Genomic DNA, 14,859 nt, shown 5'->3' on the forward strand with positions numbered 1-14,859 from the left:
CACTTTGATAGACCCAATCAGGAGGATGCTGATTGATTTCATTTAATTTGCTTTCACACTTTAATCTGTAGATTAAAGTGAACTAAAAAATAGATTCAAGCCCCCCTAAAGGAGACACATTTAAATGTAGTAGCTCAGTGTAAACATTTTATTGATGTTAAGTAAAGTTATTTCAGCAGACTGCCTCAGATCCATAGACTGAAAATCCATATTTTTTATTTCGGGTCCGCCCATGTGAGCATGCATATGTTTTCTTTGACATCAGGTTTAAAAATAAAAAATACGGTCAAGCTCATGTCACACAGCCACTAAGTACATGTTGTGTATTTTCCAGTTTACCCCGTTAAATCTTAAGGAATTGTGCAGGATTTTTGTGAGATGCGTACAGAAATGTCAGGTATGACCAATCCTCATCCGTGCAATATCTCTCCATTTTTTTCTTTGCTTTCTAAATACACTTTTGCGTTTGCAACACAAGAATTTTCAGATGCGTTGTCTCTCATCTTGCTTTCTGTCTATCTTTGATTTTGCCTTTATAAGTTTCAGTTTATTGTGACATCTCCGCCACCAAACAGACTGCTGATTGGCCTGGGTTCTATCCAATCAAAACGCTGTATTCATCTAATCAATTTTGCAGCTTCAGCTAAAGGAAAAACCCAATTCATGCTTTATTTTAGCATTGATTTAATTTTATTTAATCATGCATTACTTCCTGTTATGATTGAAAGTCAAACTTTAAAGTATTTTAATGATATTACATTAGCCTTTATTTGCAGTCAGTTGGAGCAAAACATAAAACAACTGACTACTAATAAACTTAATTACCAACCACCAAAGAACAAATATGAGCTTAAATCATCCCCCTAAACATTGAGATCAATCGGGGGGAAAAAAGCAGAAAATTGGGGGGGCAATAATCAAAAATTAGGGGTTCTGGAGTAACTGTTATCATAATCAAGAGTGGAAATTGTTCTCCCATTTAAACTTGGCATGAATTCAGGTGAGATACAATTTAAGCAAATGTCCTTGTGTACCACGTTAAATACTGCTTGGACTTTTAAAAACCTGTTATTGTGAATTTTTGTGATTTTTTAAGTAGCCTCTTAATAAATAGTAAAAACTAAATCAAAACTTATCGCCTGAGATTGTTCCAAAACATGTTTTCCCAATCTTTGCAACACCAACAGTAAAAATCCCCCAAAAAATATTTAAAACAGCTTTGAAAAGTGTTTTACCATCATTGTCACATTCCTGAAAAATACAAACTCCTAAGTTTGGAACATTTTAAATCCGCTTTTCTGGCTCATGAGGTCCTTCATGGTTTAGCCCCTCCCATTAAATGGATTCATGACACAGAAATCTCTGTGAGCCCCCCCTGCAGGGAACGCTTATCGTTCTGCCTTACCGGCTAAACTATTAAAATTAAAGAGAGTACAAGTGTTGTCATCTTTAAAAAACAACTGAAAATGTAGCTTCAGAAATCTCAAATGCGTAATCATATGTGACCAGGAACATTTGATTACAAAACAGCTGATTTAAAATATTTGGTTTCCTTTACCTACTGTATTTCTATTTGCATTTAGTATATTGTCTTTTAGCTATGTTTTATATTCCGTTTTTATGATATTATATGTAGTTTCTTCTGCTCACACTGGCTATTGGTCAATGTTTCAGGATTATTCACTGAATTACTGGCTTTGGGTTTTTTATCATCAAGCATCGAGCTCTGGTCCAAACCAAACAGGCTGAGTGTGAAAACAGCCGTACATTCAGACACACAAAGACAAACAGCTGATCAGCACAAGAGAGTTTTCAAAAAGTTCAAGAACGATCAGGAAAGCTCTTGAGTTCACGGAGGAGGAGGTGATCCGTCGCCAACCCACCTGCTTTGTCAATCCAGGCGCGATAGCCGTTGAGTTCTCTCTCGATTTGCTGCTGACGTCTCAGTTTCATGAACGCCCTGCGATTTTCCACTCTCTCTCTTTCTTTGGCAAATTCCCTTCAGAAACAAACCAAAAAACACAGAACTATTCCAGTACGGATACGGGGATCGAACAACGGCACACATAAACCCATTTCCAGAGAAGATTTGGGCTTTTGCTCCCGTTACCACTCACTTCAACTTCTTTCATTTATTTTCACAAATGCCAACAATATTGCATTTTAGTACACAGTTCTACTGACAATCCCAGTAATTTTACAAATGACCAACATTACTTTAAGATGAAACAATTAACAGGAAGTTTGTCTTGAAGTGAAGAAAAACAATAAAACAAAATGTTGAACCTCCTGATTTGCTGATAGTAAATGTGGGAATTTAAAAAGTTAAGAATCCTAAATAAACGCCTGACATGTATGAAAGAAGAAGGACAAAGGGATGGAAAGCTCGGGACTCACCCTGACAGGACTCCCAGCACCAGGTTGAGGACGAAGAAGGAGCCGATTATGATCAGAGGGATGAAGTAGAGCCAGTTCCAGGTCGGCCCCAAAGCATCGTTGGTCTAAAACGTTCAGACAACTTTTTCATGTTCAATGAAACCAAAACTGACAGACTAACTTCATTAACATGTGGGGGCTATGCGCCCCTGTACAAAGTTTAATTTGGTCTCAGAGATAAAATAAAAAAGAATTCATTTTAATAAAGGAAGATTTCTGTTGTCCAAAAAGATTTGAAAACCTTTTTATTATTATTGTTGGGTGTATTCACATAAAGAATAATTAACCATGACTATGATAAAATATATAATAAAAATAAAGTACTGCAGTTCTTGTTTTTCACCAGACTTTGTAAACCATATATACCTCGATATCTGTGAAACCCCCAAATGCTTTGCCCCTCTAGCCTTTTTAATAACTTAAAAAATATATTTAAGCTGAGGATCTTCAGAAAAAATGTTTAATGTTTAATGATAAGAATAAATCTCTTGAATTTTGTATCCTGATTTAAGTAGAGATACACAGATTTCTAAAAGCTTGGATCCTTCAGAATGCAGTCTCGGATTTTTAGGTTAATGTAAAACAAAGAAAGACAGAATTTAGGATTTTATGTTTGCGTAATTGTTGTTTTTCTGCATGCAATCAGACTTACATCTAAAAACAACAAAGCTGGAATAAAACAAGACTTGAACGTTCCAAAGTGGGACTCGTCTACCTGAACATTTCATTGCCCGTTCTTCCTGAACACGGTAACAGAAGTGAAACGGAGATCTCACGTTGTAGAGAACAGTGGTCCAGCCCTCCATGGTGATGCACTGGAAGACGGTGAGAACAGCAAACAGGATGTTGTCAAACTGCGTGATGCCGTCGTTGGGGCCGATCCAGGGTCGGTTGCAGGTGTAGCCGGAGGGACACTGGCGCACGCCGCACGGGAACTCGTACTCAGATGAGTCGACAGTCTCGTTTTCTGATCAGAACCCAGAAAGACAAAAAACAAAACGGAACGGTCAAAGTTTGGATTCAAATACGATCATGACACAGTTTCATTCTTCTCTGTGTTTCAGATCAAATCTGATATTTACACATGAATGAACAGCTGTTATACATATTCTAAAACAATAACACTTTGTATATATGCCTTGTCTTTAATACTTTTTCACAATATGTGATTCCCGTCTACATATATGGTAAGTTAAATGACATTGTTTCCGTAAAAATGGACAGAACGCTGACAGATACACACATACATATCTATGATAAATGTGAGAAACCAAAAGGTGTTTTTATTTCTATTCATTCATTACTGACGAATAAAAGGAGAAACAAACAGGACTGAGAGTTCCACCACTGCTGTACCCAGTATTCCTGACATAGGTGTGCAGGTCTTGTGTAGTTTTCCGCTGTAAAACTCCAGACCGATGATGGCAAACATGAGGATTGCAAAAAAAAGCAGCAGCCCGATCTGCAGCAGAGGAACCATGGCCTTCATTATCGACTTCAGGACTATCTGCAGACCTGCAAGAGCGGAGAACAGAAAAGCAGTGTGTAGAGAAGGAAAACCGTGTCCCTGGAATGTCAATTCAATGTCAAAATTAGAGCTTTTTGTGATTTCTCATTAAGAAGCCTTTAAGTTGCCATATGTTCTGTGCTTCAGTGTGAGACTTTTCTTTTCTGTGTACATATGGACAGCACAGCAGTGTGGCCCAGTCACCTCTCAGCAAGAAGGTTCCCACTTTCAAAACACCTGCTGGGGGGTCTGTCTGTGTGGAGTGTGCAGGTTTCCTCTGATTCCTTTATCATCCTCATTTTACCCCAAAACATTTGGTTCCGTTTAACCAGGGAAGGTCAAAAGCTCCTGTTTAACTCACATGTTGGAGCGGCAGCTTCCCCAGGGTGAAAACCAGCTCCCACCCTCCAGCTCCACGAGGAAGCTGCCATGCACTTCTGTTCTACTGTCATAGTCCCTTAACTAAAAGTACAGCAAGAATCTTTAAGAGTTATTTTATTTCTACTCCTGCTTTTCAAATTTACATTTCCTCAATTCGCAGTAGCTTTTATTCTAAGCATCTTTTAAGCCGCTGTCAGTTTTTTTCCACATGAATAATATGATTTTTATTGATATTACGAGAATCTGAAAAGCCTGGTGAAAATATTTTCTGAAAGGAAATTCCAGGTGTATATTTTTCCTTTTTTATATTCCATTTTTCAGTGATTAATTGTAAAGCCGACTTCCTTGTTGAAGCCTCAACAATGGGTTCAGTTTGTGTCTGACACGCCTCTATCTTTGAATATGGCACAGTCTATTGCTTACACATTTACTTCTTTTGGCAAAAAAAAGGGGGAAAAATGATAAGTTTGCTTTTTATGAGTTGATGAATAAGTCGTTAGTACTGAAAGAGTACTGAAAGCACTGCATTTCCCAGCAACCCCAGTGTGCACTTCCGGGATGCCACACGCCTGACTCTCATTTACTCAATCACTGTCTACTGAATCTCTGCACTGATCCACAGTCAGTGCAAAGTATTGTTTGTCCCATCTGCCTTCATTACCGAGGGTTTGATCTGGACCTGATCTTCTGTATCTGACTCCTGCCGCCTGCCCCGAACCCTCGCCTGCATCCTGACCACCCCGTCTCTCTGATGATCTCATGCCTGTTATTGACCCCTGCCTGCCTGCCTGCCCCTGATTTAGCTTAGTGGACTTCTAGCTGAGCTAATAAACCTGCTGCATCTGGATCCAGCCGTCTGCCTGTTCCTGTGACAGAAACCAGGGTTCATTTCTCAGTGAGGCCGCTGAGCTTCATCCAGTTCTTGGCCAGTAACCATTCATGCCACTGCATAACTATGTAGCCACAAGGGGGGCCAAGTCTGGGTCCCCTGTCCCATTCCCCAGCCTGGATAAAACACAGAGGTTGTGTCAGGAAGGGCCTTCCGGTTTAAAAACCATTGCCAAACCAACAGAGGCAACCCGTGTATGGATATGCCGAAAGGTGAACAACTACATTTCTAATAAGTGCAAACATTTTATATTGTTGCAGTGACAGTTTGTTTACTTTGATTTGGGTTTTCACTTCAGGTGACTACCATTTCCAATCAGAAGAAGATTGGGTCAAACCACTGCAGAGATGCTAAGTCTTCTAGTTAAAGACACTATTTGTTTAAGGGATTTATTTAGTTGATACTGGAGATTTGGCAGATTTAGTTCATTCATTGCTCCCCTTTGTTTTCATTTGTGGATGAATTGGTTAAAATATTTGTTTAGTTCCACCCTTTGTGTGTTGTTGGACTTGTCTGTTACTATGAAGCTTCCCCAGTCTGTTAACCAGGGGAGGGGGTGTTTCCGGGGATTGGTTTCCTCAATGCTCAAATGTTTTTTTAAGAAAATAGAAGAAACGAAAAGGAAAAGAACAGTTTTCAAGCAAAACCACTTTTGCCCGGCTGACGGCAAAGAAAAGCAGCGACAAAGCGGCGTGAATGCAGCAAAAATAGCAGTCAACAAGGCCCAGCTCTCATCTCCTTCTTAATACCCAGTGCAGCTTTATGGGCGCTTATCTAACGTTTCATCCAGATATCGCTTATTAATAAAGAAAAAAAAGCACACAAAACAAGGAAATGTGCAAAGAAACTATATTTTGGGTCTTCCAGTAACTATTCTAAGGCTTAATTCCCAATCGGATAAAAACAAAACAGTCAATTCCACAGTTTGATTTTGGACAGATTCACATTTTTTGTAATTTTTTGGTCACATTTGTCAGATTTAAATGGATAAAAACAGGCCAAGTAGTAAGTGAAACTCACTGGGGATCCCCGAGACCAGCTTGAGGGGTCTCAGAACCCTCACGGCCCTCAGAGTCCTCAGGTCCACAGAAATGTTCAAGTGCGCCCCTGCTGCAGCCAGGATCCTACAAAAAAATGCAAACAAACACACACAATGCCCACATCAGGACTGTCACATGGATGGCACATTTCTCTCGGCTTCATAAGCTGTTTGGATCTGTGTCAACAAGGAGGCTTCCACTCTTAACACAGATTGTTCCAGAAAGCTGCAGGGCTAAGATACCGAATGCAACGACATGACGGCCCCCAGCGGGGAAAGGAAGAGGAGAAAACAACACGGCTGTTTTGGGGGACTTTTTATGTTTCTCTGTGTGTGGGAGGAAGCCTGTGACAACTGCTATTTAAGAGGCAAACAAAGAAAGCCGCTTCATCAGGGGAGGGCAGGACACCCCGAGGGTTGAGAGGCACGACACTGCAAGACGCACATCACAGAAACATCAGGCCTTTATGAGAGTCCCTGAAAGTTTCATATGAACTTGCTGTGTTTAGTCTGCTTTGCTCTGTAAATACACCTCTGTGGCCTTCAGCTCTCTGGATGACAGAAGAGGACAGCAGAGTCTGCTGATCTCTCCCTTAGGTGCCTCATTAGTCTGCTTCCTTTCTCTCTCCTATATTAATTTTCATCCCTCAAACCACACATTTTGTCTCCCCTCATCCTCCTCTTCTTCATCCTTTTCTTTCAGGTATAACTATTTTAATAATTATAAATATAAAACTAATATAAATGGATTACTTAGAATTATTAACGATTTGTATGATTTGTTGTTGGGAAATGTGTGTGTTATTGATATGCTGGTGTGTGTTTCTGGTACGATGATACAAAAATGAATTCGTTTTTATCATCTCTGAAGGTAAATATGATGAATTTGTGAATTTTGTGAAATGGTTTTAGGTTTTTATGAAATTTGTCAAATCCATGAATCTTAAGACTTTGGACCCCAGGAAGACTATCGACCACTCTGTGGAAGCTAATTGGGTTCCAAATAAATAAATAAATAAGATTCTTTTTTTTTCATTTACTTCTGAAGAAAGTAAATGTTTCCTGCATGCTTACACCTCAGAAGAAGGGCAGAAAAAAATGCATGAAAACCCCTGAAAATAAAGCTTGCATCTGTTTAATGCTACGTTCCCACCGGGCTCCTAAACAGATGTTTGAGCAACTGCTTCCAAAATAAAGTCCTTCTTAATGTGCACATGTGGACTTTTCAGGCCTGTACTTTCAAAAGTCTTGTCTTCACACGTTGCTAAGCGAGTTTTTGGGTCCACGTACACTGAACGCGTGTTTGGTAACGGGTATTGTTGGCGTCCTTTTCAATCCATGGAAGTGCCAACAGTTTGACAATTGATCATAAAGGAGAAATGAATAATTGCAGTTTGTGTCCTGCAAGAAGTATTTCATTTATTGGAATAAAGCTGTTAAAGAAAAGACCAGGAGCAAGATTTGCATCGCTGTGACGTTTCACACCACGACTCATCCAACTGTGAGTACATGCGTCAGTATTGGGTAGTGACAGTCCAGTGGGAACAGTATTTGCTAAACATGTGTTAAAGAACCTGCAATCGGTGAGTTCTTGAACGTGCCACACATGCCCGGTGTGTACATAGCTTTAGACTTTCAGTGTTTTAGAGCCACGTAAACACCAAGCATGTTCAAGAATGCACTGAGCATTGGTTTTTGACACTCTTATAGCATATGACATATGTCTCTTCCTGATACCAGCGCATGTACTCACTGTAGCTGCTGTCAAAAAGGCAACTCTAATATCTTTTTGTTTATAAAGTGCTTTGAGATTAAAAGGGTAAGACATTAAAAAATGTTTTATAATCATTTGTGATGAGTGATATCTTAGAGTCAGTATATAATAATAACTGTTGTCGTTCATCAGTTAGAAACTTTGTTAAGAAGGAAGATACTTCTTTTTATTTCTGTTTGTAATGTCATTGTTGGTTTGGGGGAGGTACTACACCTGAATGAGTCTCATGCTGTCCTGCACAGATGTGATGTCTGCAAGTGTTAAGCCTGTGAAATAAGCTCCAGAAGAGTATTTTCCTTAAGTCTTTCCTCTTGAGTTAATGTGGCCGATGAGGTATGCGTTTCATTATTATATATTATATCATGGGTTGAATGCTATAAAGTATCTAACCTATTGTTTTCCAGTTTCTCTTTCTTTATTACAGTATCTTCGACCATTTTTTTGGTGCTTAACTCCTACAATTGTTCAGCTATTTTAACCATTCCATTATTCAAATGTCGGCTCTTTCAGCTTTTTCCAGCTATGACTTTTGGTCCTTCACATTTGACAGGAAGGCGCTGCAGAGGGTGATCAACACGGCCCAGAAAATCACCGGCTCCCCCCTGCCCAGCCTAGAGGACATTGCTAGCTCTCGCTACACGAGCAGAGCCAGGCAAATCATCAAGGACTCCCACCATCCAAACCACCACCTGTTCCAACTGCTACCGTCAGGCCGACGGTACAGATCCCACAAGGCTCGCACAAATAGACTCAAGAACAGTTTTTTTCCCAGAGCAGTCAACCTCCTAAATAAATGTGAATCCCACAAAAACTGTAACTCGTGCAATATCTGAAGCCAATGTGCAATATTAACAATTCCCAGTGCAATATAATGCAATTTAGAATAGTTATGTAGCTTTGTACATATGTATATTTTCAGTTAAACTCAATTTTATTGTTGTTTAGAAGATTATTTATTTTATTGTTTAAGCAGCTGGAGAGCACCAGAAATTTCGTTGTCACAAGTTTCTTGTGTTACAATGACAATAAAGGCTTTCTGATTCTGATTCTGATTCTGATTCAAATCTTTGAATTTTTCAAGAGCATCCTCTGACCCCCCTCCATCAGTTTACCTGGTCTACCACTTGGTGTCTGAGTTGCTGTTGTTCCCAAACTCTTCCATGTTGTTCTGAATGAGCTGACTGTGGGAGATTTAGGAGGAAATTTTACCACTGGATTTGTTGCATCCTATGAGATTTCCACGCTGGAATTCACTGAGCGGCCCATTCTTTCACAAATATTTTTTGAGACCGTCTGCATGCATGACTGCTTGATTTTATACACCTGTGGCCGGGCCAACTGATTCTGATCATTTGGCTGGGTGAGAAAATACATTTGGTAATATAGTGGATGAAAGACTTGGTGTCATGTAATTCCGACCGGGCACAAACTGCAAGTATGAATTTCTCCTTTATGATCACTCTTTCAAAGGTTGGCACTTCCTGGTCTCGTTAAGGATGCTACCATATGTCACTACCGAATCAGAGGCCCTGCTTGGTCAAAGTTAAACTGATTTAACTTTCGGCGTGTGTTCAGTTGTTTGTTTTGCACGCTGAAAACTGACTTAAAAACGTGAATGCACATATATGCACAATTACACAGACTTTTCTTTGGAAATGGTCACCTGAATGTGTGTGGGAATTTAGCATGAGTTTCAAACAGAAAATGTGCATTTGCGCGCGTTTGCATCGACACTTTGATGGAAGTGGTCGCTCAAACACACGATTCCAAGCTCGGTGTGAACGTAGCAGTAGATGTTTACGTGCTTTGCTTGCAACCAGCACATCCATGAATTGCACGTCTGTCTGATTGCAGGAGCTAAATTATGATTATTTGCAACATTTCACTGAAAATGTGGTTCCAGAGGAACGATCTGCAATCGATTGAGGACGGAGAAGGAGCCTTTACCTGGCACCGCCAAACATGGAACAGCTGCGAGGTGAGACAGAGGAGCATTGGTATTGGTGAAGCAGTCTCTTCTGCCTCACAGGCTCTCAAAGGATGTGGATTTTCAATTAGAGGGATTTAATATACCCCGCAATGAGGGAGAGGCAGCAAGAATGCAAAAGTTGATAGGGACAGACTCTGCTTTGCTGGTTGCAGTTAATAAGCAACAAATGTCACAGACTAAGTGCTGCAAGCACCACGAACTAAAGAGTGTCCTTCCCACAGCTCAAGACTTCTCCCAGATTACTGTGATTCGCAAGACCAGAATAGGTGTAGCTGCTAAAAATGTTGCAGGTTTATTGTTTTAAACATTATGTGTATCTCCATTAGAAATGTATGTGATACCTGCTGCCAGAATGAGAAAATACTGAATTAATATTTTGGAAATATTTAAGTTCTTCCAAGATGCTGAACTCAAAAGAATAGAAACAACAATAAAGAAAAAAAATCAAATATCTGGATTCTGCAAAGAAACCACTTTACACTGACAAACTGGAAAATGTTTTTTTAGACACATCAATAGATATGGTCGCCTCATGCATGGGACATTATTAAGACTTTGTTATCATCAACCCCAAATGCATGATGCATCACAAAAGGAAAAAAAAATTTTTTTTCTTTTTTTGGTCCCAAAACAAGACAGAATTTGATGGAAAGTCCAACAGCAACGCAAGAGAGGCTAAATGAACAACTAAAAAACAACTGAAAAAATGTTTTTAAACCCATTCAACATTCAAGTACAACTTTTACTTGGGATCAACCTCCAGTTCTGCCCCTTAACCCTATTTGACCGTTTGTATGTTATATTTCTGAGACTCTGATCTCATTGGTATGATCCAAAGTTTCCATAAAAACCAATTGTATATTTCTTGGTCCGTCTTTGATGCCATGTAGAGGATCATCCGTCCACTAGGGGCAGTAGAAGGGCTTTTCCTGCTCATTTTAATGGTGAGACGTTTACAAATTATGTGCTTCTCTTTTCCTGAACTCTCCAACTTTTTTTGCAATGAAAAACTAACAATTTTGTGAGCAAAAACATATAAAATCACCCAAGGTATCATAATTGATACTATCTATATCTAGTAAGAAAAATTATGCAGCAAACTTATTTTTACATATTTCACCAAAGGGTTTACATTTTCTTTCAGTTCTTTGATGATGTGGGCTTTACAGGGTTAAACAACAAGTAAATTATATATTGAAGCTGGTTATGTTGATATTTCAGACAAAGCGTGCATTTTGTGGTTCCAAACACCAAATTTGGCTTTTATAAAAGTCCAATCCAATCAATTTCCCAATCAATGAGCTAAAATGTGCACAATATCAATTTAATAAATCAATGAAAAATAATATTAAATGAATTACATAATCATAACAAATTACATCAGCTTACTTGATCGCCAAACCTCAAAGGAATATAAAATAAAAGTGTTATTAATAAATCCTTTTTTCCCTGAAATCTAACACTGGTTAATGTTTTCTTGACAGCTTTTGTAAAACGTGCTTCATCTGAGCTCATCTTTGGGTGAAAAGAGTCAGTTTCACACTCGATTAGAATACAGCATAAAACTGACTAAATGGAAATTTACTGAAACTGTGGTGAAAAACAAGAGAGGCGTCTTCTGTTTAAATGAAGAGACGCAAAAAAACAAAAGACAGCTGAAAAGGAAGCACATTAGAAATTTGAAACTAGCTCCTCGTAAACAAAGATGTCTCTTTTGAAATTTTTGTCAGATATTTGACATTTCCTGGTTTGTCACTTGTTGCTGTGCATCTTCCTCTTTAATGCCTCTCCTTTGCCCTCCTTACCTCCTGCATCTGCGTCTTGGCCATACCTCTGCCATTTTATCCCCGACTCGCTCCATCTTTCTGCAGACCATTAGTCAGTCTGGCTGCTCTTTAGTTGTTATGGAGACTAACGGATAAGGGATCTAAAAATGGTTTCCTCGTTCAGGCAGATGTTAATCAGCTGATGGCCACGACACAGATGTGGTTTCCCATGTGGCTCCTGTTCGATTATTTATGAACAATTTAAATGCAAACACACTGAGGTTTTTTTTTAATACTTTGATTTTTTCATTTATTTGACTTCAAGTTAAGATGATAATTGGACTGGACTTTACATGATCTCAAAATTATAAGATCCATTAATGTCATCCGGACCAAAAAACTGCCTATAGGACCTATAGGTTGAGTCACAGATGATTCCACTTTTATAACTTCTTATTTTAGAAGGAGCTCCACAGCAGCAATAAACTCAGCTGTATGCTAGTCACTCATAGTTCCACATCCTAACTCTTCTTTTCATAAAGCCAGTTTTTAAACTCTGGAGGATTGGCCAGCCAAGCAGAAGAGCTCCAACCCGTCCAGCACCTGAGAAGCATGCGCTGCAAAAACCCAACCAATAGAAACATGTCAAATGACTCAAATCTGAAACATTTCCTTTAACAAACTAAGAAAATCAGATTTTTTTTATTAAACAAGGGCCTTTAAAAAAAGTTTTTTAAGATAACATTTTGGAGTGTGGACGGGAAAAAACAACTGAGACAGACAGAAATTCAGCCGAGGAAGGAGGGAGAGTGCCTTAAGTTACAACAGCCACTGCTTCCTTAAGACAGTGTTAACAGAACTCTGATACATACCATAAAATACAGGTCATTCCATAAAACATCAAACAAAACCATTAAACACAAAAGTGCTAAAGTGCTGTAACCTAGCATTTTAACTAGATTTTAAGTTTTGATTTAAATAAATGAGTGATGGTTGGGAAATCAGAAGGTAATTCAAAGCTGAGGACCTGCAAACAAAATATAGAGCAATCTCTCCAATGCTTAACAAAAAACCTCCAGAAGCTTTGGGACGTTGGAAAAACTCACCTAAATAAAGAGTGAGGGCATAAATTCCCTTCAAAACAAACAGAAAAATGTTAAATCAAATGTAACATGAGCTGAAAGTCAATGGAGGAAGTTTAAACAGTGCAAATATCCTCAAGTGTTTGCTCTATATAAGGTTTGTGTGATACTTTAGATTCCAGAAGGCATTGTACTTTATGCGCCATTTAAACATGAAATTACACTGTATGTACAGTAAAGGCAGTGTTCCAAACTAAGAAAACTGCAGCCTAAACGCTGCAGTTTGTCTCTGCGACTAAATGAAATAGTAAAGTAAAATGCATCAAACTGAAGAGTTTAAATGTTTGAGTGTGCTTCATCAAACAAATAAACCCAAAAAATCACGCATGACAGGTAAATCGCCTGTCCGTCCTGGGGGAGGATCCCTCCTTCATGTGGGCACCCCTGAGGTTTCTTCGTTTTTTCCGGAATCCATTTTTTTTTTAGGAGTTTTTCCTTACAGAGAAGGGGGGTCTAAGGGCAGGGATGCCAGTATAGCTTAGTCAGTTTGTTAGTTCATTTTAGTATTTTTCTATTGAACTCTTTGTATTCATGATCCTTTTGAGTTCATGTTTTACTTCGAAGCCCATCGAGACGACTGTTGTTGTGATTTTGGGCTATACAAATAAATTGAATTGAATTGAATTGAATTCAACTTTTATGGAATATAAAGGAAAATAGACTAAACTAAGATGCAGTGAGTTCTTAAATCTTTGCTCCTCAAACTACTATTTAAAAATTTAAAAATATAGTTTTCAGTGCAAAACTCCAAACCTTTTGCGATTTATTGACTGTTTGGACAGAAAAACCCCTCCACTGTTGTATCAGCAGGCATAAGCTGTGGAGTGAGAAACACAATAAGAAAGAACTTTAGAGGCGTTCCCAAAGTGAACAGGCTGCACGCCTCTCTGTGTTTGCTGCAAAGCCTGACATTGGCTTCCCCTCTTCGGTAGAAAAAGGAAGGTGAAGGTTGGAACCAATGTGGTGGATCTGAGGGAAGCAAACACGTGGCCGATTTGGCAGAAATAAGCAATTTGGCAAACAATGAATTTCCTCCCTGCAGCTTTTTCTCTCCCTCACACACGAACCACCGTTGAGCTTTCACTATTTCTTTAAGCTGATTTAACAGACTAATGAATTTTAGGTAATAGATTAAGGGGCTGTGGTGGGAGAGCGGTCACCATCTGATTGGAAGATCACAGGTTTGATTCCCATCCCCGTGCCTCTGTGATAAAGTGTCCTTGGGAAAGACACTAAACCCCACATTGGAGCTAGTGTTTGGCAGTCGAGCCGCCATCAGTGTGTGAATGTGTGTGTGCGAGGGTGATTGGGCCTGTAAAGTGCTTTGGCCTCTCATATAAGTTTACACCATTTACCATTAAGTAAATAATAATAATATTAATAGACTAGATTTATCTGTCCTTTTCCAGACGCTCAAAGCTCTTCCAATGTGTCCATTCTTCATTCACTCATTCATACTTGGTGATGGTAGAGGCGTGGCTGCCAGTTGGCGCCTACGCTCCCTCTGACCATCACTGGGACATTCACACACATTCACACCAGTGGAGCCACACAGCGACAGTTGACTGGGGGGAGCGGGGATCAAACCGCCGACCCTTTGATCATTGTGAAGCAAACTTCAGATGCTATTGTTTATGCAAAAAAGACAAAAATAAGGGATCATTGTTGATTTCTCTGCACAGTTTGAAGCTTTTACACCACATAAAGAGCAAACAGGTGAAATGTTAGTTCACACGCACCTCACCTGGTTTCTAATTGATCTTAATTCTGACTGGATGCCACAATGTTGACTGCTGTAGATTGAGCGAACAGCAGGCAGTCATTTTAAGGAGTCCTTCACTGATCCCATCGACGGCGCAAAACTGACAGGTGTCTGGTGTTTGTGCAAGTTAATCAAGTCCCTTTAGTCAGAGCGAGCTGTCACACTGATGATGC

At 39.3% G+C, this 14,859-nt stretch overlaps 1 protein-coding gene across 1 annotated transcript in view; it reads right to left on the reverse strand.

The window, feature by feature from the left end:
* Window positions 1–14,859, reverse strand: part of cacna1ea (calcium channel, voltage-dependent, R type, alpha 1E subunit a) — a 113,074-nt gene that overhangs the window by 37,891 nt on the left and 60,324 nt on the right. Inside the window, exons 6-10 of the mRNA XM_078946411.1 lie at window positions 6,234–6,337; window positions 3,793–3,951; window positions 3,213–3,403; window positions 2,398–2,501; window positions 1,884–1,999 (exon numbers count right to left, since the gene is read on the reverse strand). Of these exons, the coding sequence (XP_078802537.1) occupies window positions 1,884–1,999; window positions 2,398–2,501; window positions 3,213–3,403; window positions 3,793–3,951; window positions 6,234–6,337 (674 nt within the window). The remainder of the gene's footprint in view (window positions 1–1,883; window positions 2,000–2,397; window positions 2,502–3,212; window positions 3,404–3,792; window positions 3,952–6,233; window positions 6,338–14,859) is intronic.

Source organism: Oryzias latipes, chromosome 4 (assembly GCF_053564925.1).
Source record: "Oryzias latipes strain Hd-rR chromosome 4, Olatipes_Hd-rR_3.1".
Lineage (NCBI taxonomy): Eukaryota > Metazoa > Chordata > Actinopteri > Beloniformes > Adrianichthyidae > Oryzias > Oryzias latipes.